This window comes from Mus caroli, chromosome 15, assembly GCF_900094665.2.
Source record: "Mus caroli chromosome 15, CAROLI_EIJ_v1.1, whole genome shotgun sequence".
NCBI lineage: Eukaryota > Metazoa > Chordata > Mammalia > Rodentia > Muridae > Mus > Mus caroli.
In genome coordinates, this window is record NC_034584.1 from 83,367,687 (window position 1) to 83,392,877 (window position 25,191).

General features: G+C 48.8%; 2 protein-coding genes and 1 long non-coding RNA gene across 5 annotated transcripts; 1 reads left to right on the forward strand and 2 right to left on the reverse strand.

Moving 5' to 3' along the window:
- Positions 1 to 3,701: 3,701 nt before the first annotated feature.
- Positions 3,702 to 13,152, reverse strand: Cpt1b (carnitine palmitoyltransferase 1B). The gene is made up of 19 exons (XM_021184295.2): positions 12,880 to 13,152; positions 12,270 to 12,429; positions 11,804 to 11,943; positions 11,352 to 11,529; positions 11,028 to 11,129; positions 10,728 to 10,865; positions 10,563 to 10,640; positions 9,405 to 9,512; positions 9,242 to 9,326; positions 8,476 to 8,671; positions 8,007 to 8,192; positions 7,402 to 7,507; positions 7,206 to 7,322; positions 6,478 to 6,642; positions 6,263 to 6,397; positions 6,019 to 6,171; positions 5,138 to 5,251; positions 4,459 to 4,551; positions 3,702 to 4,273 (listed from the first exon to the last, which is right to left on the reverse strand). The coding sequence occupies exons 2-19, from the start codon at positions 12,408 to 12,410 to the stop codon at positions 4,190 to 4,192; spliced, it is 2,319 nt and encodes a 772-aa protein (XP_021039954.1). The 5' UTR covers positions 12,411 to 12,429; positions 12,880 to 13,152; the 3' UTR covers positions 3,702 to 4,189.
- Positions 13,153 to 13,429: 277 nt separating this feature from the next.
- Positions 13,430 to 17,040, reverse strand: Chkb (choline kinase beta). 2 transcript variants are annotated; one of them, XM_021184298.2, is made up of 11 exons: positions 16,490 to 17,040; positions 16,168 to 16,276; positions 15,830 to 15,943; positions 15,527 to 15,660; positions 15,246 to 15,341; positions 15,036 to 15,094; positions 14,871 to 14,952; positions 14,639 to 14,747; positions 14,402 to 14,505; positions 13,889 to 13,970; positions 13,430 to 13,741 (listed from the first exon to the last, which is right to left on the reverse strand). In XM_021184298.2, exons 1-11 carry the CDS (start codon positions 16,711 to 16,713, stop codon positions 13,670 to 13,672), a joined length of 1,185 nt encoding a protein of 394 aa, XP_021039957.1. In that variant the 5' UTR covers positions 16,714 to 17,040; the 3' UTR covers positions 13,430 to 13,669. The 2 variants fall into 2 exon arrangements, with proteins under 2 accessions (XP_021039957.1, XP_021039958.1); XM_021184299.2 differs by lacking the exon at positions 13,430 to 13,741 and having other exon boundaries at positions 13,890 to 13,970; positions 14,402 to 14,477; positions 16,490 to 17,022.
- On the forward strand, positions 17,033 to 25,152 carry LOC110311069. 2 transcript variants are annotated; one of them, XR_003834965.1, is made up of 4 exons: positions 17,033 to 17,199; positions 19,400 to 19,561; positions 24,139 to 24,222; positions 25,119 to 25,152. It is a non-coding gene; the product is annotated as an uncharacterized LOC110311069 (long non-coding RNA). The 2 variants fall into 2 exon arrangements; XR_002379902.2 differs by lacking the exon at positions 19,400 to 19,561.
- The last annotated feature ends 39 nt before the right edge of the window (positions 25,153 to 25,191 follow it).

Consider the following 25,191-nt stretch of genomic DNA (forward strand, 5'->3'; position numbering starts at 1 on the left):
AAGGAAGGAAGGAAGGAAGGAAGGAAGGAAGGAAGGAAGGAAGGAAGGAAGGAAGGAGGCTGGAGAGATGGCTTGTCGGTTAAAAATCACTGAGTGCTCTTCCAAAGGTCCTGAGTTCAAATCCCAGCAACCACATGGTGGCTCACAACCATCTCTAATGAGATCTGATGCCCTTTTCTGGTGTGTCTGAAGTCAGCTACAGTGAGCTTATGTATAATAATAAAAATAAATCTTAGAAAAATGGGAAAATAGAAAGAAAGGACGGAAGGAAGGAAGGAAGGAAGGAAGGTAAGAAAGAAAGGAAAGTGGGAGACAGGTCAGTTTGGAACTAACTTTGTTTGAGAACACAAACTACCCAGGCCCCACAAAATTTTCTCTTTGGGATTCTTATCCTTTAGCAGACCGTGTAAAAGAAAAACAGCTGGGGTTGAGACAAATAGTTCCAGACATGCTGAGTCCTGGTGGGGGTGGAATGACATGGCACAGGCCTCCATGGGTGTCGAAGGCTGCTGTGGGTGTAAAGCTTGTTTGTATAGCAACTGTATATATTTTTACGTCCCTCCTTCAGGGAATGTCCTCCCTGCTAATGTCAATGATTCCATGAAAATCAGAGACAGCAGGGTCCAGGAGGCGAACGGGAGGCAAATGTCTCAGGAAAACAGCAGAAGTTGGGACCTTCAGAACAGCCCTTAAAGCTATGGGAAAGACCTCTAAAAACATGAGTTTGAAAATATATAATCTCTCAACTATGCAAAAAAAAATAAGGATACAATGTGAATTATATGAGGGCCTCAGGACTCTAAAGGAACAAAGGCAGCTGCATTAATGAGCCAGCTTGTCAGAAAGATGCTAAGGCAGGCAGACTCCTGACTTGAGAGTTGGCCTGAGACAGAGCAAGGTTAGGCCCAGGTGTGGTAGAGATGGTAAGTTCAGGGAAGGAGCCTAGGTCTTCCTCAGCTTTTAATTTATATTCTAAGAACCTACGAGACATTTTCAAACAATTTTCTCTTTTCTTTCCTCTTCTTCTTTCCCCTCCTCCTTTGTAAATAACTTCAGTGGCTTCAGACTATGCAGCCACAGGCACCATTGTATTAGTCGGGGTTCTCTAGAGTCACAGAACTTATAGGTAGTCTCTATATAGTAAAGGAATTTATTGATGACTTACAGTGGGCAGCCCAGTTCCCAACAATGGTTCAGTCGCAGCTGTGAATGGAAGTCCAAGGATCTAGCAGTTACTCAGTCTCACACGGCAAGCAGGCGAAGGAGCAAGAGTGAGACTCCCTACTTACAAAGTCCTTATATTGTCTCCAGCAGAAGGTGTAGCCCAGATTAAAGGTGTGTTCCACCACACCTTTAATCCCAAATGACCTTGAACTCGGAGATCTCCCTGTCTTAATCTTCTGGAATCCATAGCCACTATGCTTCAAGATCTCCATACCAAGATCCAGATCAGAACCTTCTATCTCCAAGCCTCCAGATAAGGGTCACTGGTGAGCCTTCCAATTCCGGATTGTAGTTCATTCCAGATACAGTCAAGTTGACAACCAGGTATAGCCACTACAACCATTATACTTGGTTTGCATGGTCTTGGGGACCAAAGCCAGAACTTCATATAGACTAGTCAAGCTCTCTTCCAGCTGAGCCACATTCCCAGCCCTTCACAGATATTTCTTGCAGGCATTAAATTTAACATTTTAATTTCTCATTTAATTGCCACATTACTCAAAAAATAATAATTTTAAAAAGTGGGGGTGTCTCTGAGAACGTGGCCCAGCCAGTAGAGGTACCTGCTGATAAGCTTGACTACCTGACTTCCATCCTTAGTGCCACGTGGTTGGAAGATAATCAGTTCCTATAAAGCATGCATATGCCCACACATACAGACAAACTAAAAATGTAATAACTTGGGGGCTGGAGAGATGACACACTGGTTACAAGCACTTGTCGATTTTTGTGGAGAACCTGGATTTGGTTCTTAGCACCCCAAGGGATCCGATACCCAGTTCTGAATCCCAGGGGCACCGGACACACATGTGGTATATGCACATGCATACCTGGCCATTGAACACTTGTATATATAAAATAAATACATCTAAAAAATTTTAATGTAATAATGTTTTTTAAAGTGGGGGGTGTCTCTGAGATCTTATCAGGCCTTGTTAGTCCTACCTTTGAGAGTCTCAGCCTCCTGGTTTTCTGGTCCTGTGTATGGCACTGCCTCGGTACAAGCCCAGACATTTCTTCCCTCTGACATCATGGCCACCACCTTTAGACAGGCCTCCTGATTCTCCCATGACGGCATGCTATTTGGTTATACCATCCTGGTCGGCCAGAAGAATCTCACTATTCCATCATTTGTAGAAGACAAAATCTGGCCTCCGGTCTTGGTCTGTCTGCCCTCCTGCTCTCTGCCTTTATACCAGCCATAGGCTGTCTGTCATGTTCTAATCCTTACAACAGCTATCTCTCTCTTTTTTTTTTTTTTTTTTCTTTGTTTTGCGGAGCCTAGTGCGCACCACGATGTACAACGTCCACAAGCAGGCTGTCCTGGAACTCACTCTGTAGACCAGGCTGGCCTTGAACTCAGAAATCCGCCTGCCTCTGCCTCCCAAGTGCTGGGATCAAAGGCGTGCGCCACCACTGCCCGGCAACAGCTATCTCTTGACATACACCTTTGACTCTGGCTGTTTGTCCGGGGATGCTCTGCCTTCAAGTTTGAGACACGAAAGACAGGGAGAACATGGCTTACTCCTTTCTCCTGCTCTGTACACTGGCAGCCTCACTTTAAAAGACCTACTTCTACCAACATCTGAAGTCACCCCCTTGCATTTGTCTGTTCTGTCATTTTCCTTTGCCTGTTCACTAACTTATGTGTGGCTTGGTACGCTGCATGTGTACACTCTTGTTATCTGCGTCCCTTACTGAAGCCCTTGGGTGCCAAAGGGAGGGCGGTTTGCTAATTTTGTTCACTGCGAGTTCACTGGCCTTGCACACTACAGGCATCCAGCAAACACTTGCTAAGTGGGTCATTCTAAAAATAGCCTTGTATCCATCAGCTGCACTGTCCCTCACTCACACTAGCCTCTTCTAGGAGTGAATTCTGCATAGGCACCGAGAGTCTCCTGTTCATCCCTGAGTTTCCAGAACAGCATCATACCTGTGATCCACAAATGTGATCTCTAAATCTGATTTGCTAGTGGGTTCATACCTGGAGAGCGCAGAGTCGTAGCTCATTCAAGTCTGCAGCTGGAGTTATTGACTGCTACTTACGTTCTCACAAGAGATTATTATTGGTTTATTCTTTTTGTTTCTTTCTTTGACAGGATTTCAGTCTGCAGCTCAGACTATCCTTGAACTTTGGGCAGCCCTGCCTCATCCTGCCAAGTGCAAGGCACTATTATTTCAGAAGTATTGAAGGCAAGTCTAGATGGTATTGGGCCGTCATGTCCAACTTGGTTGGTTGTTATTTCAAAAAGAAAGTATATGAGACTGAAGTAGCTTGTCGCTGCTGCAGGGTGCCCTGTGTTCCCTCACAGATGTGATCACCTGACACTCTGGCCTCAGGCTTGGAAGGATGTCCTCTGCCTCTGTTAGGCTGCACTCTAGCCCAGATTGTGTACAGAAGACATGCCAGTGAATGAAGTGGACAGGTGGGTCCCACTCCCTGGCAGGCAAACAGAAGTAGTCCCATGGAGCAGGAAAAGGTTCTAAAGTAAGAATTTATTCCAAGTGCACATGAGAGGTTGGACAGCGCTCTCCAAGTCCGCATTATTCAAGAAGAGCATACATTTCAAAGCAGATAAGAAGCCCATTATGAACATTCTCCTACCCCTTCCATCGCCGCCATCCTAGGCTGAGCCAGGGCAGGAAAGGGCCTTATTGTTCTCTAACAAAAACATAGGCACCTAACAGTCAAGTAAGAATTATACAGCTTTATTTTTATTAGCATCTACCAAGCCAAAAAAAAAAAAAATCAAAATTCCCTTGTTGCTCCAATCCCACCTCCAGCGGGGGTCCCTAGAGGAGCAGTATCTGCCCTGGGAGCACTGCCTCCTCCGGGGAGCACTGCCTCAAGAGCTGTTCTCCGAACTGTGTGTGTGTGCACGCCACCCCTTATGCCTGTGAGCTGGCCACAGGCCTCTTCTTCCACCAGGTGGGGACCAGAGGGCAGCTGGGGTATCTCTTGTCCTCAGCTGTCCGTCTTGGAAATTTTGAAAAGTTCGGCGATGTCCAACAGTGCTTGGCGGATGTGGTTCCCAAAGCGCTGGGCGTTCTGTGGGAACTGAGGGCTTAGACACGCTTTCAGGACAGCCTCCCCCACCCCCACCCTTCCGTACTCACTGGGCCCCACAAGCAGACTCCTCCTGACCAGAGATGGAGCATGCTTCCGGGTGACCCCAGATGGCACTTCTTCTTGGGACAACCCCAAATGGGAATGGGGGTGAGGGGGAGGCTCACCGTCTCTGAACTTGAGTACTTGCTGGAGATATGGAAGAACATGGTGTTTTCTCCTGCAATCATGTAAGAGACCCCGTAGCCATCATCCGCCACCTGAGGACAAGAAGTAAAGGAGACCCAGAGCTGGCCTGATGCAGTTCTCTTCCCACAGACTCACAGGAAGAGGTCCCACGTGGGTTACTGCATTCTTGAGATCAGCACCCTCTCTCCCTTAATCTAGGAAATAGTAGGCAAACCAAAGGACTGTGTCTTTGGTTCCAAGACTGGGACTTCTACTTCATCTGAAAGATGCTGCCCACTGTGTTTGAGTCTAGGACTCACATCTCCTCAGGGGCTCACACTAGAGATCTGCCCCGCCCCCGCTCCCAGCCCTCTCTAGAACAGTCTCTGGCCTTCTGACAGTGTAGCTCATGTTCTGTGGTGGAGGAACTGTTTTACTCAGGTGAAGACACTTCTGAGAGGCCAGCACGTTTGCTTGTCCCCTGGAAGTGAGCCTTGGTCGCGGCAAAGCCTCCCTGGCAAGGCACACAGAATGGGTGGGTCCTTGTACCCGCCTGTTTTCACATTCTAAATAAAGTGCTCATTCCCGTGTAACCTGGTGCTGGTGGAGGCCCTGCACCCCCAAACTGAAACTCCAGGGTCCCAGTGCTGCCAACCGCCACCCCCCTGGGGGACTCACGGGACCAAAGCCACCTCCAGCACCCAGATGATTGGGATACTGTTTTGGGTCAAACATGCAGATCTGGAACTGGGGGATCTGGCTGGTGGAGAGGCTCCAGGGTTCAGAAAGTACCTGTAACAGGAAGGTAGAGCCTGTCAGACATGGGGCACTCTGTGTGCCCATCCTCCTGGTAGGGATGGAGAACTACTTTGATATAGGCACTCTCAGCCAGGCATGGTGGCAAGTGCCTCTGATCCCAATACTCAGGAGGCAGAGGTTAGGAGGATCATTTGTGTGTTCAAGGTCAGCCTGAATTCCGGCCCAGCCAAAACTACAGAACCAAACTCTGTCTTAAATAAACCAACAAGATGATACAAAACACAAACTGGCTGCGGGTGGCACACGCCTATAAGTCCCAGAGCTTGGTAGGAAGAGGCGGGTGGGTCTCTGAGTTTGAGGCCAGCCTGGTTTACAGAGTGAGTTCCAGGACGGCCACAGCTACACAGACAAACCCTGTCTCAAAAACCAACTAACCAGCAAACCAACCAAACAACCAAACAAACAAAACCAAAATACAAAAGGCACTACTTAAGAGCACAGAAATAGACAGGCGTGGTGCAGGGTTTAACTACTGCTGTTCCTTAGGCCTCTATGGTTGATCTGAAAACCCCAGCATCTGTATAAAGTTCTCCCAGGCTTCCTGAGTCCCATCTAACTTGCCCCTCCTTGGCCTTAGCCCGTTTTTGTTCTTCTCACAAGTACTGTCACCGTCTGGCAGAACACACGTTTGTCGTCTTTTCCTCATAAGAACATGAATTCCACAGAGCCCTATCGCAAGAAGGCCTTGGTCTGGGCCTAAAGGCAAGGGGACAGAGGTCACACCCAATGACTTCACTGACCTCAGCCAGGAAAGGAGAGCTAACTCCTAAGTACTTGGAGACGATGTAAAGGCAGAAGAGGTGCCTGTCGATCCCAGCCCCTGTCATGGCTAGGCGGTACATGTTTTGGTGCTTTTCGGAGGCTTTCCGGAAGAGATCTTGGAGGTCTTGTTTCTGGAGATCAAAAGCAGAGGGGTAAAGAGGCCTCGGCCCTTGAAGTAAACAGGGATGGAAGAGGAAGAGCAACTAGGTATGTGGGGCTCACCTTATGGGACCCCTTCATCATGGCCTGCACAAAGGCTGCGGACTCGTTGGTACAGGAACGCACGGTCTCAGTCCGCCCCTCTCGGAACATTCTTGTCATCGAGGCCTCGTAAGTCAGGCAGAACTTGCCTTTGTCCTGGGGTACACAGCGGGGTGAATCAAGCAGGTCGACCCTGAAGATGCCCTGCACACTCAGCAGCCCCGAGAGGCTCCTACCCGAAAATGAGCCAGCTGTAGGGCAATCTGCACAAAAGCGTCAGGGCTGGTCCTACACTTCTTGATAAGGCCTTTGCCAAAGGGTAAGAACTGGAAACAGTAGAGCTCCACGTCATCGGCCAGTGCCTTGGCTACTTGGTACGAGTTCTCGATGGCTTCCCGGCACTGCCAAGACATGGGGAGGGGTCAGTCGAGGGCAAAGCCCCCCAAGGAGGCCTCTAGATCTAAGAAGGTGTAAGGTTTAGGCGATGAAGAAAGGTAGAGTCAGCCCAATGGCTTCAGGACATGTAGTGGTCCAGCAGCCATGGATGAACTGGGACAAAGGATGGGTTAGGTCTGTGGGTTTTCCCTATATAAACACAGTGCTGAAAATTAAACTCTGAGCCTTGATCAGAAACGTTGACTTGGCTTCATCCTTCTCTTGCTCCCCCTGTCCTTTTCCATTTCCAACCTCCCTTTCAGGTACCCAGTTCATCCATGGCTGCTGGACAGCTACATGGACAGACAAATGACAGCTTGGGAGGACTGAGCATGAGGCTGCGCTGAGCCTGGTGGAGAGGAGAGAGGCACTATTGATCATGCACTATGAGCCATGGATCTCAGTCTTTCTCTCTAACCAGACAACCCTGGGGTCTCTACTTTCCCTGTGGCCCACGTGGCACCCTGAGAAGCTCTCGTCCCTTCATCCTGAGGGTGAGACCCAACCGGCCCATTTCTAGCCTGTATACCTGCTCGGGAATGTCCCACGGCAGCCGCTGAGGGGGTGGCAACGTGGTGTTTGGCTCACCCACACAGTGTCCTGTCTCCGTGTAGCCCAGGTGAAAGGTATCAGTGCCCAGGACAAACTGCAGGGATAAAACCGAACTCGAGAAACAAGCTTTGTCACAGGTACCGGCCCTGGAGGTGCCCTGTCCGGGACTTTACCTCCCAGAGGTGCCCAATGATTGGCGCATCTGCCCACGAGTGTTCGGTGTTGAGGCCTAACAGGCCATTCTTGCAGGAGATAAGAGTGAAAGATTTGTCAAACCACCTGCAGGAGTAGATCAGGATAGACCCAAATTAGCACAACTCTTCAGCCCGCTACCCTACCCCTATACTGCTAACACTCATGATCCAATTTCAAGGACTAACCCAGAACTTAACCTCAACTTCTATTGTTCTTTTTTTTTTTTTTAAGACTTATTTATTTATTATATCTAAGTACACTGTTGCTGTCTTCAGACACCCCAGAAGAGGGCATCAGATCTCATTATGATGGTTGTGAGCCACCATGTGGTTGCTGGGAATTGAACCCAGGTCCTCTGGAAGAACAATGCTCTTAACCTGCTGAGCCATCTCTCTAGCCCCCTAATCTCTATTCTTAACCTTCAACGTCCAGTCTTAACTATTACCACCCTACCTCTGAATAATGCTACCTACCCCTTAACTCGGGACCTGACTTTTCCCTTCATCGCCTGACCCTAACCACTAGGCTATAATTGCCATCACTAAACTTTAACCTCGGACCCGTGGGAGTCTAGGGCACTTACCTGTTATAGCAGTTACCATGCAGCAAGGCTTTGCCGTAGAGGCTAAGGCTGGTCTCATCGTCAGGGTTGTAGCAGTGAGAATCTTCATCCAGGGTCACAAAGAAAGCAGCACGCTCGATGGCGTCCAGAGACATCTTGTTCTTGCCAGAGCTGAAGAAGGTCTGACGTGCCTCTGCCCACTCTACCCTGGGGATACAAGGTCAGGAAAGCAGTAGAACTGATTTTATATATATGTTGTACCTTATATTTTATAAAAATTGTACCTCTTAGGATCAGGCTGAATGTGGGACCACAAGATGAGGTGGGACCACTTGGGTACCCTGAAAGGTGTCCTCTGCCCTTACTTACCACCAGTGCCCTTCACTATGTATTATGTGCCTAGCCTTGGTTATACCTCTGGCCCCCAGTTCCAGGATGGAGGTGGGACCAAGCTGGGCCTGGACAAACCCTCCCTCCAGAGCCTGGGTACCTTCCTCCTGCGGTGAGGGCTGCCAGCTTCTCCTCCCCGGGCTGAGGTGGGGAAGGGTCATCGAGGATTCTCTGGAACTGCATCTCCAGGTCTCGGGGCTTGAGCAGGCGCGAGCCCTCGTAGAGCCAGACCTTGAAGAAGCGACCTTTGTGGTAGACAGCCACGTGCCTGCTCTCTGAGAGGTGCTGTAGCAAGTCTGGGAGAGAGAGAAGCCGGCAAGCCCCTGAAGCAGGGCCTCAGAGAACACCCAGTTCCCCTCTCCATCCCAGAAAGGGGCCACTTTCTCCACCATGGGTGCTCCCTGTGGACCCTGATTTGCTTTTTTTGTTTGTTTTGTTTGTTTTGGTTTTGGTTGGGCCTTCCTTTGTCTAAGCCAGTCCCTGTTGCCCCAGTAAGTCTCTCCTGCCTCCTCTCCGGCTCCACAAGGGATGTGCTCTCTTCTTCTGAGTTCCACTACACCAGCAAAGCTCATCTCATTTCTCTTGATTCATGACTCTGTCCCTAGGCACTTGGAGACCCTACAAGGAGAGCCACTATTCTGAATCCTTGGGGGGGGGGGTTGTCCCAGCATCAGCACCTGTCTGTAAGTAATGGCCATCTAGAATCTCTAGCAAACTGACTTTCACAAATTCATGGTCCTGAGACACTGGAGTGCTTAGAGACAAATAGTAGTTGGGCACCTAGTTGCCATGGCTACTATGTCCTCATCATGGGTTCTGGGGAGGGTAGGCCTTCTCTTCACGGGTGCCTGGCTGTAGCCCAGTACCTGTCTCTTTGCCTGGGATGCGTGTAGTGTTGAACATCCTCTCCATCTGGTAGGAGCACATGGGCACCATACCCAGTGCCATGACCTGGGAGGAAGGCCCAGCGTGGCTTAGGTTCAAGCCTCTTTTCCTGACCTCCCGCCCCTCAGCCACGACGTAACTCACCGGCTTGATCTCTTCACGGTCCAGTTTGCGGCGATACATGATCATGGCGTGAACGGCATTGCCCAGACGGGCTGCTTGCACATTTGTGTTCTTAATAAGCACAAAATCCTATGGATGGAGCAGAGTCAGTAGGCTGGTTACCTCTGGCTGGGGGATGGGGGAGTCACCTGAGTCTCACTAGCCTAAGGAAACCTTTTCAGGGGCCCAAGGAGTTGCATCCCCTCTCTATGTTCCCACCAACATCACATCGGGGTGCTCTTCCAGAAACATAAACTAACAGGCTCCAGCTTCCACCAGAGCTGTTCGCTGCCCATTTACACTTTGCTTCAAAGGGGTTCTACCACAAAACAACAAGGAGAACAAATCTTTGGTTTGGATAGGATGTAAGTTGTTAGAAAGACAGAGTACATATGGTGGGACTCATGGCTCCAGCTGGATATGTAGCAGAGGATGGCCTAGTCAGTCATCAATGGGAGGAGAGGCCCTTGGTCATGTGAAGGTTCTATGCCCCAGTGTAGGGGAATGCCAGGGCCAGGAAGCAGGTGTAGGTGGGTTGGTGAGCAGGGAGAGGGGAAAGGGGAGAGGGAGAGACAGTTTGTGGGTGAGGGGAATTCCAGGAGGCTAGCAGGGTCATAGGGTATGCTTTGGATACTAAGAGAGACTTGGCTCCAGGCAGCAGGAAGATCAGTTACCGGTCCCCAGGTATATATGGTGGGGGACACCAGTCATGTGAAGTAAGGCAGACAGGGACTTCTTAAGTACCACAAGAAGCTGGCATTCTCCCTGTGGTCTGACTCCAAAAGGGACAAAAAAAAGCAAAGTACGTTTTAAAGAAGCTCTAGAAGTGGTGTCCACAAGAGAGTCAAGGACCTGTGCCTGAGAGTTCAGAGGGATCCACGGGCTAGGGAGCCATGGGGTGTGCTGTAGCTAGCCTGGGAAACTCAAGGGCAGCATCAGAATTCTGCCTCTTGTCAGGATCCCCATCTCCCCTGGGCTGGTTCCGGATGGTTTCTCCAGCATTCTTTCTTTCCCTCAGGCCTCGCTCCATAGCCCCCGCTTTGCATCCATGGATACGGGTGCAAAGGCTCTGGGATCCTTGTTGCAGAGCTTGGGGTCAGAGCTGGGCACACGGGAGCCCTAGAGGGTTCTGGTTCTTACCATGGCATAATAGTTGCTGTTCACCATGAGGGGGCTCCTGCTTCGGAGGTAGACGTATTCTTCCCACCAGTCACTCACCTGTGGATTAGACATGCCGGAGGTTAGAGCTGACGAGGGTGGATTGAGAACATGTGGGTAAGAAGAAGCCCAGCCCGACCAACTTACATAGTTAGTTGCCCACCATGACTTGAGCACCAGGTATTTCTGCAGCCTGGGGGCAGTCTTGTCCTGGAATTCCTTGGCCAATGTCTCCATGCGGTAATATGCTTCATCATCCAATAAGGGCCGCACAGAATCCAAGTACTATCCAGCCAAATGGTTATCATGAAGAGGGCGACCTCCACCCTAACCTTCTCACCACCTCTCCTCAACCAGACCCCTATTCTTCTTAAGCCAGTCCTTATCAGTTTGGACTGGTCCTCTACATCCAGGATTTGGGGGGCTCACTGGTCCTCGGGCTCTTACCCGGTGAATTGTGGCTGGCACGCTGGGGACAGGAAGCTTAGGCAGTGATGTTTGGAAGCTGTAGAGCATGGGCCGCCGGCTGGACAGGAGACGGACACAGATCTGAAGGTACAGAGCACAGCGTTGGGGTCGGGGGCCATCAGGAAGAATGGACACAAACTAGAAAACAACCGAGACCTTCAGAACCGTCCCAGCTTCTTGAAGACAAACCCAGGCGCCAAGCGCTGGTGATCCATCCTCCTCTCCCTTCCTGCTCAGAGCCCCAAGTGAGATTCCCCATGATTTCAAACCAGATGCCTGCACCCTCCCAGTGCCTCTGCTCACAGCCCAGATCTTGGTGGCATGGCTGGTCTTGCTGTGCATCTCAAACATCCACCCATGGTAGGAGAGCAGCAGCTTCAGGGTTTGTCGGAAGAAGAAAATGCCTGTCGCCCAGACTCCGGTGGAGAAGATGACCATGCTGAGAAGTGTCTCCGTCTGTGGGGTCCCAAAGTGGCCATACCTATTAGGGAAGGAGGACGACTTCAGGATATCCCTTTGAGACTACCCTTCAGGGAATTCTGACTGCAGTTGTTGGCTGGGAACTCCCTCTCTCGGGGAAGAAATGGGAAAAGAACCTCTCTGGTCTGAGTGTACCAAATACAAACTGTCTTGGAACTGAGAGATGATAGCCCTGTGAGAGAGACCCTTGGTCACCAATGTCTACTACAAGATCCCTGGCCTTGGGAACTGTCCTGGCTCTTCTCCCTGAAACTTGTGCCTTCCAGGTCCCTTACCTTTCTGGGAGGCATCTCTGAATGCAATCGACCAGTCCCATGGAGATGTCCACCTTGCAGTAGTTGGAACCAACTGTTGCCATGACAACAACCAGCCAGCTGGTGGGGCTGCCAGGGTACACACCCCTAAGGATGCCATTCTGTAGGGCAGAAACAAAGCATCGTACTGGAGTAGGAAAAGATCACTAGGCCCCTGGGTAGTCTTGAGGAAGGGCTCCTGGTCTTTGCCTCATCCGCTCACGGTGTTCTTCCTCCATACGCGAACACCTACATTATATTTCCCCACCACGTCTTCATTCTTCTGCCGTCTGCACCACTGGATAGAGGCTATCTACAACCACCAGCACTGCTTGCCCAAAGCAGAGACAGATGCTGACAATGAGACAGTTTCTGACAGCTGGCTTCTGCCTAGGCACCTGCTGGGAAAAAGAGGCCCCGGAGAACCAGCCGGAGAATCAACCCACACCTTGATTCGAATAAGGCGTTTCTTCCAGGAGTTGATTCCAGACAGGTAGATGTGTCTCAGAGCCTCCCGACTAAGCCGGAAGTCGAACCCATCTGGGGTCACAGTGAACTGGAAAGCTACTGCCTGGTGTGCTTCCGCCATCCTGGGGTTTAGTCAGCACCTAAGAGGGCCAGAAGGTGCTTAGTGTGCCCGGCCCAGCCCCGCCCCGCCCCCGCCCAGCCACCTCTAGCTGAGCCTCCGCCCCCCACCTCCCCATCTGGTCCTCGCTTCCCCCACCCCCTGCCCGGTCCCCTATGCGACCACCCTCCAAAACCCGCCCGTGCCCCAACGCTACGCGCCCTGCTGGGCCCTTCCAAGCCTGGCCAACCGCCGCTGCCACCGAACCCTCGTGGGGTTCCGGGCAGGCCGATCAGCAATGGTGCAGGAATCTGGCTCCAGGCGCCCCAAGGGCAGCGAAGGGCGGCTTGGGGGTCTGGGAAAGACGCCCAGGGAAGGGAGTGGCCCCAGCACTGTCCTCCCCCGGATAGCTTGGCTGAGAGTAAGGGTGAAGCGCTGTGGGACGGAATGGCTCTGGGTCCGGCTGGCCTCCCTGTGCTGGTCCCCAACTCACAGCTCAGGTTTGCTTCTGTCGGTGTATGGGTCTGGCCTCTCTGGCCCATGTCCCCATGTCCTTCAGGCCTGGCCACCCCTGCCAGGCCCCGCCCTGTCCTCACTGGGAACTTGACACCCACTCCCAAATTGGGGTGGAGAAAACAGATAGGGTTGAAACCAGAACACCCTCCTTTTGGGGGAGCGCCTAGGAAGGGTGGGTAGAGTGTTTTCCCACAAGGTTGCTGGAAGGTCTGGGACTGGGGAATGGAGGGTCTCACGTGAGCATGGTTGCATCAGTGCTAAAAATAGCTGAATGTAGGGAAAAGGTCACCAGGAGTCAGCTCCGCAGCCTCTTCCCTAATTCCAGGGCTCAAGGTTGGCAGTGGCCCTCAGGGACCACTGCTGCTCCAGCCCTCTTCCCCAAGTCCCCCTTTTGTTAGTGTATGAGCCCAATCTTCAGTAGTTGTTACTTCTAAACAGAAGCCAGGGAGTATTATGGGATAGGAGATCTCAATGAGCGGAATGGACCCCTCCCACTTTTAAGCCCAGTGCACGCAACAGAAAGTCACTTAAGTCTGTATTCCTCAGTTTATATTTGTGAAGTTCATTTATTTGAGTACACAGCCCCGGGGGGGCTCTCAGATGCCCACCTTGGGCAAGTACTAAGAAAAGGCTACAGCGGTTGGCTGTTTCAACAACAGTCTCACTTTGAGGCACAGCCCCATCTCTGGGGGTCTTCTGCTCTTTGCCCCTCCCTCCAAGGTCCTGCCCCGGAGGCTCCAGGAGAAATTTGAGGTGGGGTTGGATCCTCAGGATGATGGGGAACTCGTCAGCTGGCCCTTCTGCTGGAAGTAGAACTGGAACCGAGATTGGGCATACTCCTAAGGAAGGAAGTCCGAAATGCAGTGTGAGAAACCTTGAAAGCAGTATTCTGCCCAAAGCCACCAGGGCCTGCCCAGCTTTCCTGGAGGACGTGCCCAGAGCGACCGCAGCGATCACCCAACATGCCCACGGTAGGGCTTACTTACCAAGTAGCCGAACTCTATAGTGGACATCGAAGCCTGCAGGGTGGACCACAGACCCCAGAAAAAATGAGATGCCAGGGAGTACCTAGGGAATGAGGGTGGGAAGAGGAGGTGCACTCAAGAGCCCATTTCACACTGTCTGGCTTCCAGCCCAGGCTGCCCAGCCTCCCAACTTTCCACTGCTCTGCCAGTTCCCTAATCCTCATCCAGACTGAGACTCTTTCTCTGACAGCCTCTGGTGTGGTCTTCTACCTCTACCCTGACACCTTACCTGCAGGGCTCCTTTTTCTTTTTCTTTTTCTTTTCCTTTTTGTTTGTTTTGTTTTTTTGAGACAGGGTTTCTCTGTGTAGCCCTGGCTGTCCTGGAACTCACTCTGTAGACCAGGCTGGCCTTGAACTCAGAAATCCGCCTGCCTCTGCCTCCCAAGTGCTGGGATTAAGGGCGTGCGCCACCACGGCCCGGCCTCCTTTTTTCCTCTAAAGGGTTTTCCCCTCCCTCTCCCCCTCCTTTCTCACCGACTGATCTCTAGCAGCAATTCTTCTTCCCGTTTCTTCTGTTCCTCCTCGGAGACGACCTCACCCTTCTGCACCTCTGCCAGATAATGGCGAATAAAATGGAGCTGAGATCAATGGACAAGAGTCAGGGACTGGGGAGATTGGAACATCGCCCTCTGTAGCCTTTATTCCTCTTTTCGAATCAAACAGAACAGGAAGCCAGAAGGCTTTTTTCTTCCCAACCTCCAGACTATATACCTGCTGTTCTCTAGTGGGGTAGTCCGTGGGTCTTGCTTTGTAGAAAGGCCATTCTTCATAAGTATAATCATAAACCCACTCACAAAAATGATTCCCAATGTCAAAGCCCCTGGGAGGATAGAGCAAACACTCAGTCCATGGGCAGCGGGGCTGTGGAGTGTGAAGGCCTGCCCTGTTTTGCCAGGGACCCTGTAGGCACAGGACCCACAGGAGGCTGCCCTCCCACGCTTACCTGTAGTTATAACTACTGTACTCAAAATCAACCAACATGAGGTTATCATCACTGTCCGGCTCTGAGAGCAACAAGATGTTTCCTGGGGGAATGGGGATTTTGGTCACTTCAGGGCATGCTGCCCTCTTTCGGCATGGGCTCAAAGACTCACATACATTCTCCTACCTTCCTGGATGTCATTGTGGCAGAAGACCACTGGTGATGGGGTGGCGTCTAGTAACTTCCTGTAGAGGTAGAGAGGCGTAGGCTATAAGGCCTTGTGACTACAGGCCACCTTTATAGGCTAGGTCTTGGGTCTAGCCCTCAACAAATCCTGGAGAGGACACTGATAAATGCCAGAGCCACCCACCCACCCACTATGTCATCCGCCTTCACCTGAGGCTGTTCATCTCGTCCTTGAGGCTGTACATCTCTACCAGGTTCATCTGGGGAAGGCTGGTGGAAGGCAAGTCCTGGATCTGCTTCAGGTACCTGGAAGCCCCCCAAAAGGGAAACATTCAGTCTATCTCTCCCCACCCCCTTCTCCTATCGACATTTCAGGCCAAATTGTCCTGTCACTGGGCTTTGGCTGGGAAACAGAGTCCATGATACTGGGGCATATATCCACCCAACTAGAGGTTCAGTTTTAAGATGCAGGGATCCCAAACTGGACTCACCGCTCCATGGTCCCAAACAACCATCGGGGCTCCTTAGTGAAGGGCATCTCCATACCATGGAAACGGGCCATCCTCGTTGCAATGGCTCCCGACAACACTGGGTCCCGGAGCTCTTGAGTTTTCAACGGCCGGCTCTGTACCCAGTAACCTATCAGGGTGGTGAGGGGGCTGGGGCGGGAGGGGGAAGGGATACGGGATGGGAGGAGATCAAGGTCTTAGGGAAATTTCCCTACCTGGGATGTGAAGGCAGACATTGGGAAGGGTAAAGACTTGGGGTAAAAACAACAAAAACTGGGCTCTTACTGGGAGGTACTGTTCCAAGCGGCCCTCTGGAAACACTCCGTAAAGCTGGGGCCCTAGAGACCTCTCTGCGAGAATGGCGAACATCACGCTTTCTAATACCAAGGAGTCTACACCCTGAAGGAAGATGTTATGGCAAAGGGGCTCAAGTCAGAAAAAGCCAAAGAGGTACGTGGGTACTGGCGCAAATCGGCTTCATCTACGATAGCTTGGACTTCAGCTCTTACTGACTGGGAATTCCAGAGCTTCAGCATATTCAGCTACACAAATAAGACACCACTTTCTGCACCACTTGCTCCAGATGACCGAACTCCCAAGTTACGGTCCTCCTTTCCCCTCACCTGCAGGATGGCCCCGTAGAGTCGTAGCAGCACCTCCCGGGGCTCCCCGCCCACACTGGGCACGTGGTTCGGTAGTGAGCATCGGAAGAGCAGGTTGCTGAGGCCTCCGCTGCAGATCCATACAGGTCAGGCTCAACAAGGGTCGCCCCCCCATTGGTGGGACCCACTCTAGACACCCTTCCCGAGAGGACCTCCCATGTCCCGAAGGGGGACCCCGCCCCCCAGCAGGGCAGGTTGCAGACCTGCCCCACCCCACCCCCGCGTAGCACTGACGGCAACCGAACTGGGAGTGTCCCCAGGGTCCCCGAGGCTGACCCCTGACCTCACGGGACAAACGCTCAGCTCCTCCGGCCGCGCTCGGCGCCAGGCCCCGCCCAGGTACTCCCGGCACCACTGATAGGCTCGGCGCTGCGCGTCACGGGACAGCGAGGAAGCGCGCCGCCGATTGGGGATTGGCTCTGGGCACTTAGCATCCTGCAAACCGTCCTTGGGCAGGCCGCCGCCGCCAGCCCCTCCTCCGACTACCCCTGTCCCGTCTGCCGCCATGACGTAGGCTCCGTTGGGCTTAACGCCTGCCGGTGCTCAGCGAGCCTCAGGTGGGGTTGGCTCCTTCCGGGTAGGCTGGGTTCCGCTTCCCGGAAGCCGCAGAGTCTCTGGGCGTCCTCGGCTCTTCGCGACTGCCTTCGGCTTTCTTGGTGGCTCCAGTCCTGGGACCGTTTCCAAGCCAGATGCGATTCTCAGGACTGCGGCGCTCAAAGGCAAAGAGGGACGGCAGCTTTCCCTGAGTGGGACGCGCTCCGGCCACGCCCGATCCGCCTATCAGTCTCTGCAAAAACAAGTTACTGCGTGGACTGTGTCCGGAACCAAGGAAGTGACGTAGGCCAATCCCGAGCGCGGTGGGCGGTTGGACAGTAGCTCCGCAAAGCTTACGAGCCAGGCTCTGGCCAATGAATGGACGATGATAGTTTGCGGCTCCTTTATAACAGCTGCTGTGTGAGACACTCAGTAGCCGAGCCTATAGTGACAGTTGGGGTAAGTGAATGGAAGAATGAAAACTTAGATTCCAACGATTCCCCTTTCCACAAGGCAGCAGGTATAGTGATGTTGGGAGGCGTAATAAGAATCAGTCCGGCGTGTCCAGCGCTGCATGGACCGCATGAGCGCTATTAATGTGACCCAACACAATAACTTAAATAGTATTTTTCTTTCTCGAGAGAGTGTATGTGTCTCCTGTTAAATATCGGGAAGAGGGAGACATTAATGGTCAGCTTAGAAAGGAAGCTTACACAATCCATAATTCATCTGAAGGATGAGGTTTATTAGAATGAAAGGACCTCAAAGCTATGAGTTTCGGTGTAAGGGAGAGAGAATTAAACATGAGACCTTAGAGTTAAGAAAAGACTTTCCTTTAAAGTCTAGGGATGGGGCTGAAGAGGTGGCTAAGCGGTTAAGAGCACTGATCTCTCTTCCAGAGGTCCTGAGTTCAATTCCCGCCAACCATGTGGTAGCTCACAACAGTCTGTATGTAATGGGATCCGATGCCCTCTTCTGGTGTGTCTGAAGATAGCTACAGTGTACTCATACACATAAAAAATAAATAATTCTTTTTTAGAAAGCCTAGGAAGGGCTGGTGAGATGGCTCAGCGGTTAAGAGCACCGACTGCTCGTCCAAAGGTCCTGAGTTCAAATCCCAGCAACCACATGGTGGCTCACAACCATCCGTAACAAAAAATCTGATGCCCTCTTCTGGAGTATCTGAAGACAGCTACAGTGTACACACATAAAATAAATAAATCTTTAAAAAAAAAAAAAAAGAAAAAAAATGAAAAAGAAAGCCTAGGAAGTGGGGGCTGGCGAGATGGCTCAGTGGGTAAGAGCACTGACTGCTCTTCCGAAGGTCCTGAGTTCAAATCCCAGCAACCACAGGATGGCTCACAACCACCCGTAATGAGATCTGACGCCCTCTTCTGGTGCGTCTGAAGACAGCTACAGTGTACTTGCATATAATTATAAATAAATCTTAAAAAAAAAAAAAAAAAAAAGCCTAGGGAGGGAGTTCATTGTGCGGGTGCGGTGTGTGTGAGAGAGAGAGAACGCGGTGGTGCAAACCTTTACTTCCAGCATTCAGGAAACTGAAATCGGTGGTTTAATTACCTGTGAATTTGAGGACAGTCTAGTCTATATACTGGGTTCCCGGCCAGCCAGGCTACATAGTGAGAGAAGAGAGAAAGGTGCTAAGAGAATTAATGGGGTGGGCTGGGCAGAGGAGCCAATCAGAGAGCAGCCTTAAGAGCAATCTGTGAAGCAGACGGCTTGAGGTGTTTCCAGACCGATCCCCCCCCCCCAAAAAAAAAGGAGAGAGAAAATTGACTTCAAAACAAAACTTTTTAGAATTGTCAAAACCATGGGCAGTTTCCCTCCACGGCCCACTGAGAGCTGGAGAGAGGCATCCCCTGCTCCAGGCTGTGGGAGCTGGCCTAAAGATGTAGGCTATCTCCCCTTTAATCCCAGCACTGGAGAAGCAGAGGAGTACAGGGTCAGGACACAGACAGAGAAACAAACGCGCAGGTGGGTATTTTAACTTCCTCATTACTTTGGACCGTGAACTTTGTGGAGAATGAACTTTGTAGGCGGTAACATTGTTTTATGTTGCAATGTTAAAACTCTGGACCAGCCTGGAAATGTTAGGTGGTGGTTTTATTTTATTATTATTATTATTATTATTTTTTTTTTGGCTAGCTTTTGAGCCTGGGAAAGAGTTCTAAGCTCTGCTTTCTGGGCTGAGATTCTAGGTGAAAGTGGCCTTGATTCTATCTGACTAGAGCAGACCAGACGATATCTTTCCAGCCTGTTTTTTTTTTACATAACTACTCCTATCTGGAAGTCAGGCCTGGGTTGGCATAGCTTGTCCTTTGTGACTTACTAGAGGTCAGCTTCTTAGCCTGTGGGTCATGCATGACCCTGTGAAGTCGGCTGAATGTAGGGATTGGTGAAAGATTTGGCAACAGTAAAGGTTTCTGAACAAATAATAACCAGAAATTAATGTAAAGTAAATCAAGACAAAGGAAATCAAGATGTTTCTGAACACTAGATAACTGAATTGTAGCCTTGGTTTTGAGCACACAGCATGCATACTTCATGTGGCCACACCAACTTGGCTAGTATTTGAGACTGTGGTGTACTGTTGAAACAGTTGGTGACCCGCTGACATAGGTCTCCTGTCTCTGGCCAGGTTCTTGTCCATCCTTCCTTCAGGAATGGACTGGGAAGACAGCAAAGGAAAACATGAGCAACTTTATCTGCCTTGTGGACATAAAGAGTTCCAAGGGTCTCGGTGCCAAGAGGCATTTCTGAATGGCTCCAAACATATTTCTGCTATTTTGTACTTCATAAAGTAAGAATATCAATTTTGAAAAACTGTTAATGTTCTCTACCCCAGAGTATCAAACATTCAGTCAGAATTTAATGTTTTGGGGTTTTTGTTCGGTTTTTGGTTTTTGGAGACAGGGTTTCTCTGTGTCGCCATGGCTATCCTGGAAGTCATTGTACAGAGTGGTCAGGGTGGTCTTGAACTCAGAGGTCTGAGATGCCTCTATTTCCTGAGTTCTATGATTAAGAGGTATGAGCCACCAATGTCTGGCCAGAATTTAATGTTTTATTTAAACATAAGCGTGTACCTCATTTCAGAAGCAGTTTTCCCACCTTAACAAATGGCAAACACACACACACACACATATATTAGGCCTAAGAATATATATATATATTTCATATTCCTAAGAATTGTTTTTAAGTATTTTATGATTTATCACCAAATGTTTATTTGTATGTTTACTTTATATTACATATAGACCTGGGGCTCAGTGTAAATTTCTCAGGTTAACAAACTGAGCAGTGGGAAAAGTTGACAAATCTCTCTGTCAGGAGTAGGCACTCCTACTGTTGGCTTCTCTCTTACAGTGTACTTTTAATCAGTTTGTCTTAAAGGATAGAAAAACAAAAACAAGAGAATCTTCAGGAAATATGCAAAACAGAGACTTTTGTGCAAACCTGCAAGAGAGGGCAAATAGTCTTATAGCCTGCTAGTTCTTGCTTCAGTTTTTCCATCAAGTAAATAATTATAGGATAGAAAGTTTGAAGTCTATCACACACAAAGTTTATTGCAGCAAAAATAGCACACACAGAGAGTACAGTATACAAAGTCATAGCTCACTGAATAACACTGTGTGTGTGTGTTGGCAGAGCAGCATTTGCCTCTGGGAGTGTCCAGATGGTCTGCAGCTCCTTTCTCGGGCCAAACTCTGACCTATATGCAATTGTGGAAAACTCAGGCACACGAGTAAGGCCTAGAAGGAATGTCCTGCAAAGCAAAACAAGACCACGGGAACAGGGAAGTAGAGAAGGGGGGACACAAAGGGGCCAAAGAGTCCACTTGCTCAAGTTCTGCTTGCAGAGCTGCCTTTAGTAGCTAGCTAAATGATACATAAACAGCAGGGGAAGAATACAAATTGTTCATTCCTGAGGTGAACCTAGAGCCCCATATCTCTGTCTACCATTACCTTCTTTCCCAGCCCCTGTGCTGCCCACCGCTAGACCAGCTGGGGTAGACTTTTTTTTATGTTTTTAGTAGGGTGTTGGACAGGGCTTGAATTGGACCTGGCAGGATACACTTTGTGGGTTGGGTCATTTTGAATGACAGCAGGAACCTGATTGGGTGAGATAAGGTTGAGGGGCGGGGGGCCGAGGGGGGGGGACCTTTACCGTTTCTTCTGGGGTTGGGTTGGCCTGGGTTTAGTGAGAGAGAGTTAGCCCGCCCATCTTACCAGAGAGGGAAACAAAACAAAACAAAACACCTGAAAACCCTCAAGTAGGGTTTCTTTTGACGAAGAACCTGGAAATAAGCCATCTCAGTTCAAAAAATAATTGGAGCCAGGTATAATGGCACACACCTTTGTTCTCAGCAATTGGAAGGCAGAGGCAGGTGGATTTCTGTGAGTTTGAGGGCAGCCTGCTTTACATAGTGAGTTCTAGGACAGCCAGGATGCATAATGAAATCCTGTCTCAAAAAAAAAAAAAAAAAAAAAAAAAAAGTAGGGCTGGAAGGGAGACTGCTGTGGTGTTTTGAAGAAGAATGGCCCTCATAGGGGCTGGAGAGATGGCTCAGAGGTTAAGAGCACTGACTGCTCTTCTGAAAGTCCTGAGTTCAATTCCCAGCAACCACATGGCACAACCATCCGTAATGAGATCTGATGCCCTCTTCTGGAGTATCTGAAGACAGCTATAGTGTACTTACATATAATAAATAAATAAATCTTAAAAAAGAAAGAAAAAAGAATGGCCCTCATAGGCTCATAGATTTGAATACTTGGTTACCAGGGAGGGGCACTTGTAGACATAATCTATGCACTGTGTAAAAGCATTCACCTGTCAATAAAAAGCTACTGGCCAATGAGCTGAGACAGGATTAGATGGTTATATATTTGGTGGAGCCAAAGCAGGTGGCAACAGGCTGCAGCCCAAACCAACAGAGGCAGTCTGCTGCTACAGGCCCAAAGTAGGTGGAGGGCAGAGGTGCTGGCCCTAAAGGGGTGGAGTCAACCACCACAGCCAGGGGCTAGCATCTCCAAAAACAAGCTGAGAAGAAGCTCCAGAGACGGCATGCAGAGGAAAGCCCAGACACAAGCCCCTGACCAGGTAAATATCTTTGAAATTGTGCTAAATGATAAAGAAAAAAATATAAATAATGAATATATAAATACATAAACATATACACATATATATTATACAATATTATATATAATTAATAAAATGCAAAAATAAAATAGTCATAGGGAGAAAGTTTCTGAAGGAAGGAAAGAATTAGAGATTAAAAAAGAAAAATAGGGGCTGGTGAGATGGCTCAGTGGGTAAGAGCACCCGACTGCTCTTCCGAAGGTCCAGAGTTCAAATCCCAGCAACCACATGGTGGCTCACAACCATCCGCAACGAGATCTGGCGCCCTCTTCTGGAGTGTCTGAAGACAGCTACAGTGTACTTACATATAATAAATAAATAAATCTTTAAAAAAAAAAAAAAAGAAAAGAAAAATATTTTCTATGTTAAAAATGGACAGAACGTGCACCTGGATCTCATTTGATTGGTTTCACTCATCAGCACACAAGTGATTATTTTCAATAATGATTACAATTTTATATATTATCTTTTTTTTTAAAATAAGAGGGAGTCAGGTGTGGTGATATACATCTTTAAAGATTTGTTTATTATATGTAAGCACACTATAGCTGTCTTCAGACACACCACAAGAGGGCGTCAGATCTCATTATGGATGGTTGCGAGCCACCATGTGGCTGCTGGGATTTGAACTCACGACCTTCAGAAGAGCAGTCAGCACTCTTAACCGCTGAGCTATCTCTCCAGCCCTATATATCATCTTTAAAGGAGCTCACAATCAGGCAGACTTAGAGAATGAAAGGACTGAGAAATGCATTGCTGTATTAAAGGCCACAGAACAGAGGTTAGAGGGTCCTTTACAACAGAATAAGAAACCTTCAGAAGAATCCAATCTGGAACCTACATTAACAGCAAAAAGAGTAATTCCAGATAAGAGAAGATCCACAATGGCTTAAGGAGATTACAGAATGGCAGCCTATGGAGATGTAAGATTAACAAGCTTCAGCTACAAGCCCGCACAGTCAGGTCAGGTCAGGTAGCCTCAAGGGTCAGTTGCTGGATGAAGATCTATATGCGGAGTTAAAAATACAAATTCTGTTCATTGAAATCACCTTAGAGCAATGTCATACAATAGATTATATGTTTCATTTTGTAGAGTTTGGAGAATTAAGATACATACATGTGTTAATACATCACACTACTGATACATATTCAGAATTCCAATAGGCTTTGCCTTGAATTCTGAAGGTGAATCTGAGATTGCACATTTATTGGAAATGATGGCTATTGGGGTCCAGGCGTCTCCCCACGAACCTCATGTACACCCATCTCAGATAGGGATAGATTCTTGAGCATTAACCCCAGGACTTCTCGATCAGGGCTTCAGACCAGACTTGGGAGCTGACCTCGACCATGAATGTTTCCCAGGGCCAGTTTATAAAGGCACGCAGTGACCTCATGTGCAGGTGCAGGCCCAGTGGTTAGCTCTGACTCAAGCTATTTGGCTGGATAGACAGCAGTTCTAACTGGCCTTTATTCTGATTGGTCCTAAGTGGAGCTTACAATAGTGGAATTTCTTAGGGTTAACAAAATACAGAACATTACAGGGTGTGTGGTCAGCATGACCCTGCTCTGAGTCAAGCTGTTTCCTGTGTTAGCAACACTATGAAATGAGTGGCAGGCATGGAACAGAATGGCTACATGGATGCCGATGCTGGGGAGCAGGCTTCACCAATGGCTATGTTGGAAATGCCTTTACACATGGAAGCCGATGATACTCCAGCATATATGTCCATTATAATACAATGCAACGCTTTAGACATTGTGGCATGAAGCATGTTACGGAAATACCTTACAGTCCTACAGGCCAGGCTATTGTCGAGGGATCTAATAAGACTTTAAAAGAAGGGGCTCAGGCGGTGGTGGCCCACACCTTTAATCCCAGCACTCGGGAGGCAGAGGCCGGTAGATTTCTGAGTTCGAGGCCAGCCTGGTCTACAAAGTGAGTTCCAGGACAGCCAGGGCTACACAGAGAAACCCTGTCTCGAAAAACCAAAAAGAAAAAGAAAAAGAACACAAGGGAGATCTGAGATCTCCCAGAGTTATATTAAATAATGCTTTATTGACTTTGAGTTTTTAAAATGTCAATGAGGTAAATAACATAAATGCTAAAATAAACTAAAATTTATCAAGGACCACTGGATTAGGTCAGCATAAATATATGAGGTTCTAAATATATAGTCTCAGAATAGAAAGAAGGAAATGCGTTCCTTTGGGGGAGAGATTTTACATTTGTTTTCACAGGGAAAGAAAAAGATCCGTTCCAAACTGGTAATCAGATTTGAAGATACTGACTGGAAACAGAAATCATGAAGACCAACAAAACAGGTAAAGTATATGTTCCCTGCATGAGAACAGCTTTGAGACCAGCTGAGACATGAAAATGTCTCCAGGAGGCAGAGGCAGGCGGATTTCAGAGTTCGAGGCCAGCCTGGTCTACAGAATGAAAATGTCTCTAGCCAGAAAGTCAGCTATGCATAGCCAATAACTGTGAGCTACAGAATAATTGTGATTTATCATGCCATCCTTTCAAGTGGCATAGAAATTTATATTTCAGTTTGGTTATACGATCCAAACTAACTTGTAAAGAAAGAGGTGCCTGACCTGCTTAAGCAGAGCAGGGGATCATCTTTAACTGAGGTGTGTGTACTGCACATTCTATGCATATCTTATTTCAGAAATGTATATTACAAGCTGTTATGATCTTGGACAAGAAGGAATCAAAATGAGGGAGGTTAGATTCAGGATTTCTTTTTCTTTCTTCTATCCCTTCTCTCCTATCTAGTATTAGGGGGAGGCTTGGGGGGAGGGGAATGAAGAGAGAAAGGGGAATATAGGAATAATAAGATTAAAGGGTAGATTATTGAATCTACTCTTAAACTATAGAGCTACTACTAGCCAAAAATCTTATATTGGTATAGATCTTTGTATATCGATACAAAATTCAAAATTAAGATTATATTTGGTTACATTTGTATAGCTCTTTGTATATTGGTACAGATTAGGATAATATTTTGCTACAACATTACTATGTATGTATGTTTCAACTCTTGTTTAAGGTATTGTACCTCTATGAAATGTCAAGTTCTAGTCCTCTTGAAAGCTGCTATTACAACTCTTTAGGATAATTAAATGCAATTTTATTACAGAAATGTGTTTGCAAGGTTGAACAGATAGGAAATAGCCAGAAACAAGCAGTGTTTATTTCTTCATTAATACTATAGATAGATGGTCTTCAAAAACGTCAAAGAGGGCTGGTGAGATGGCTCAGTGGGTAACAGCACCCGACTGCTCTTC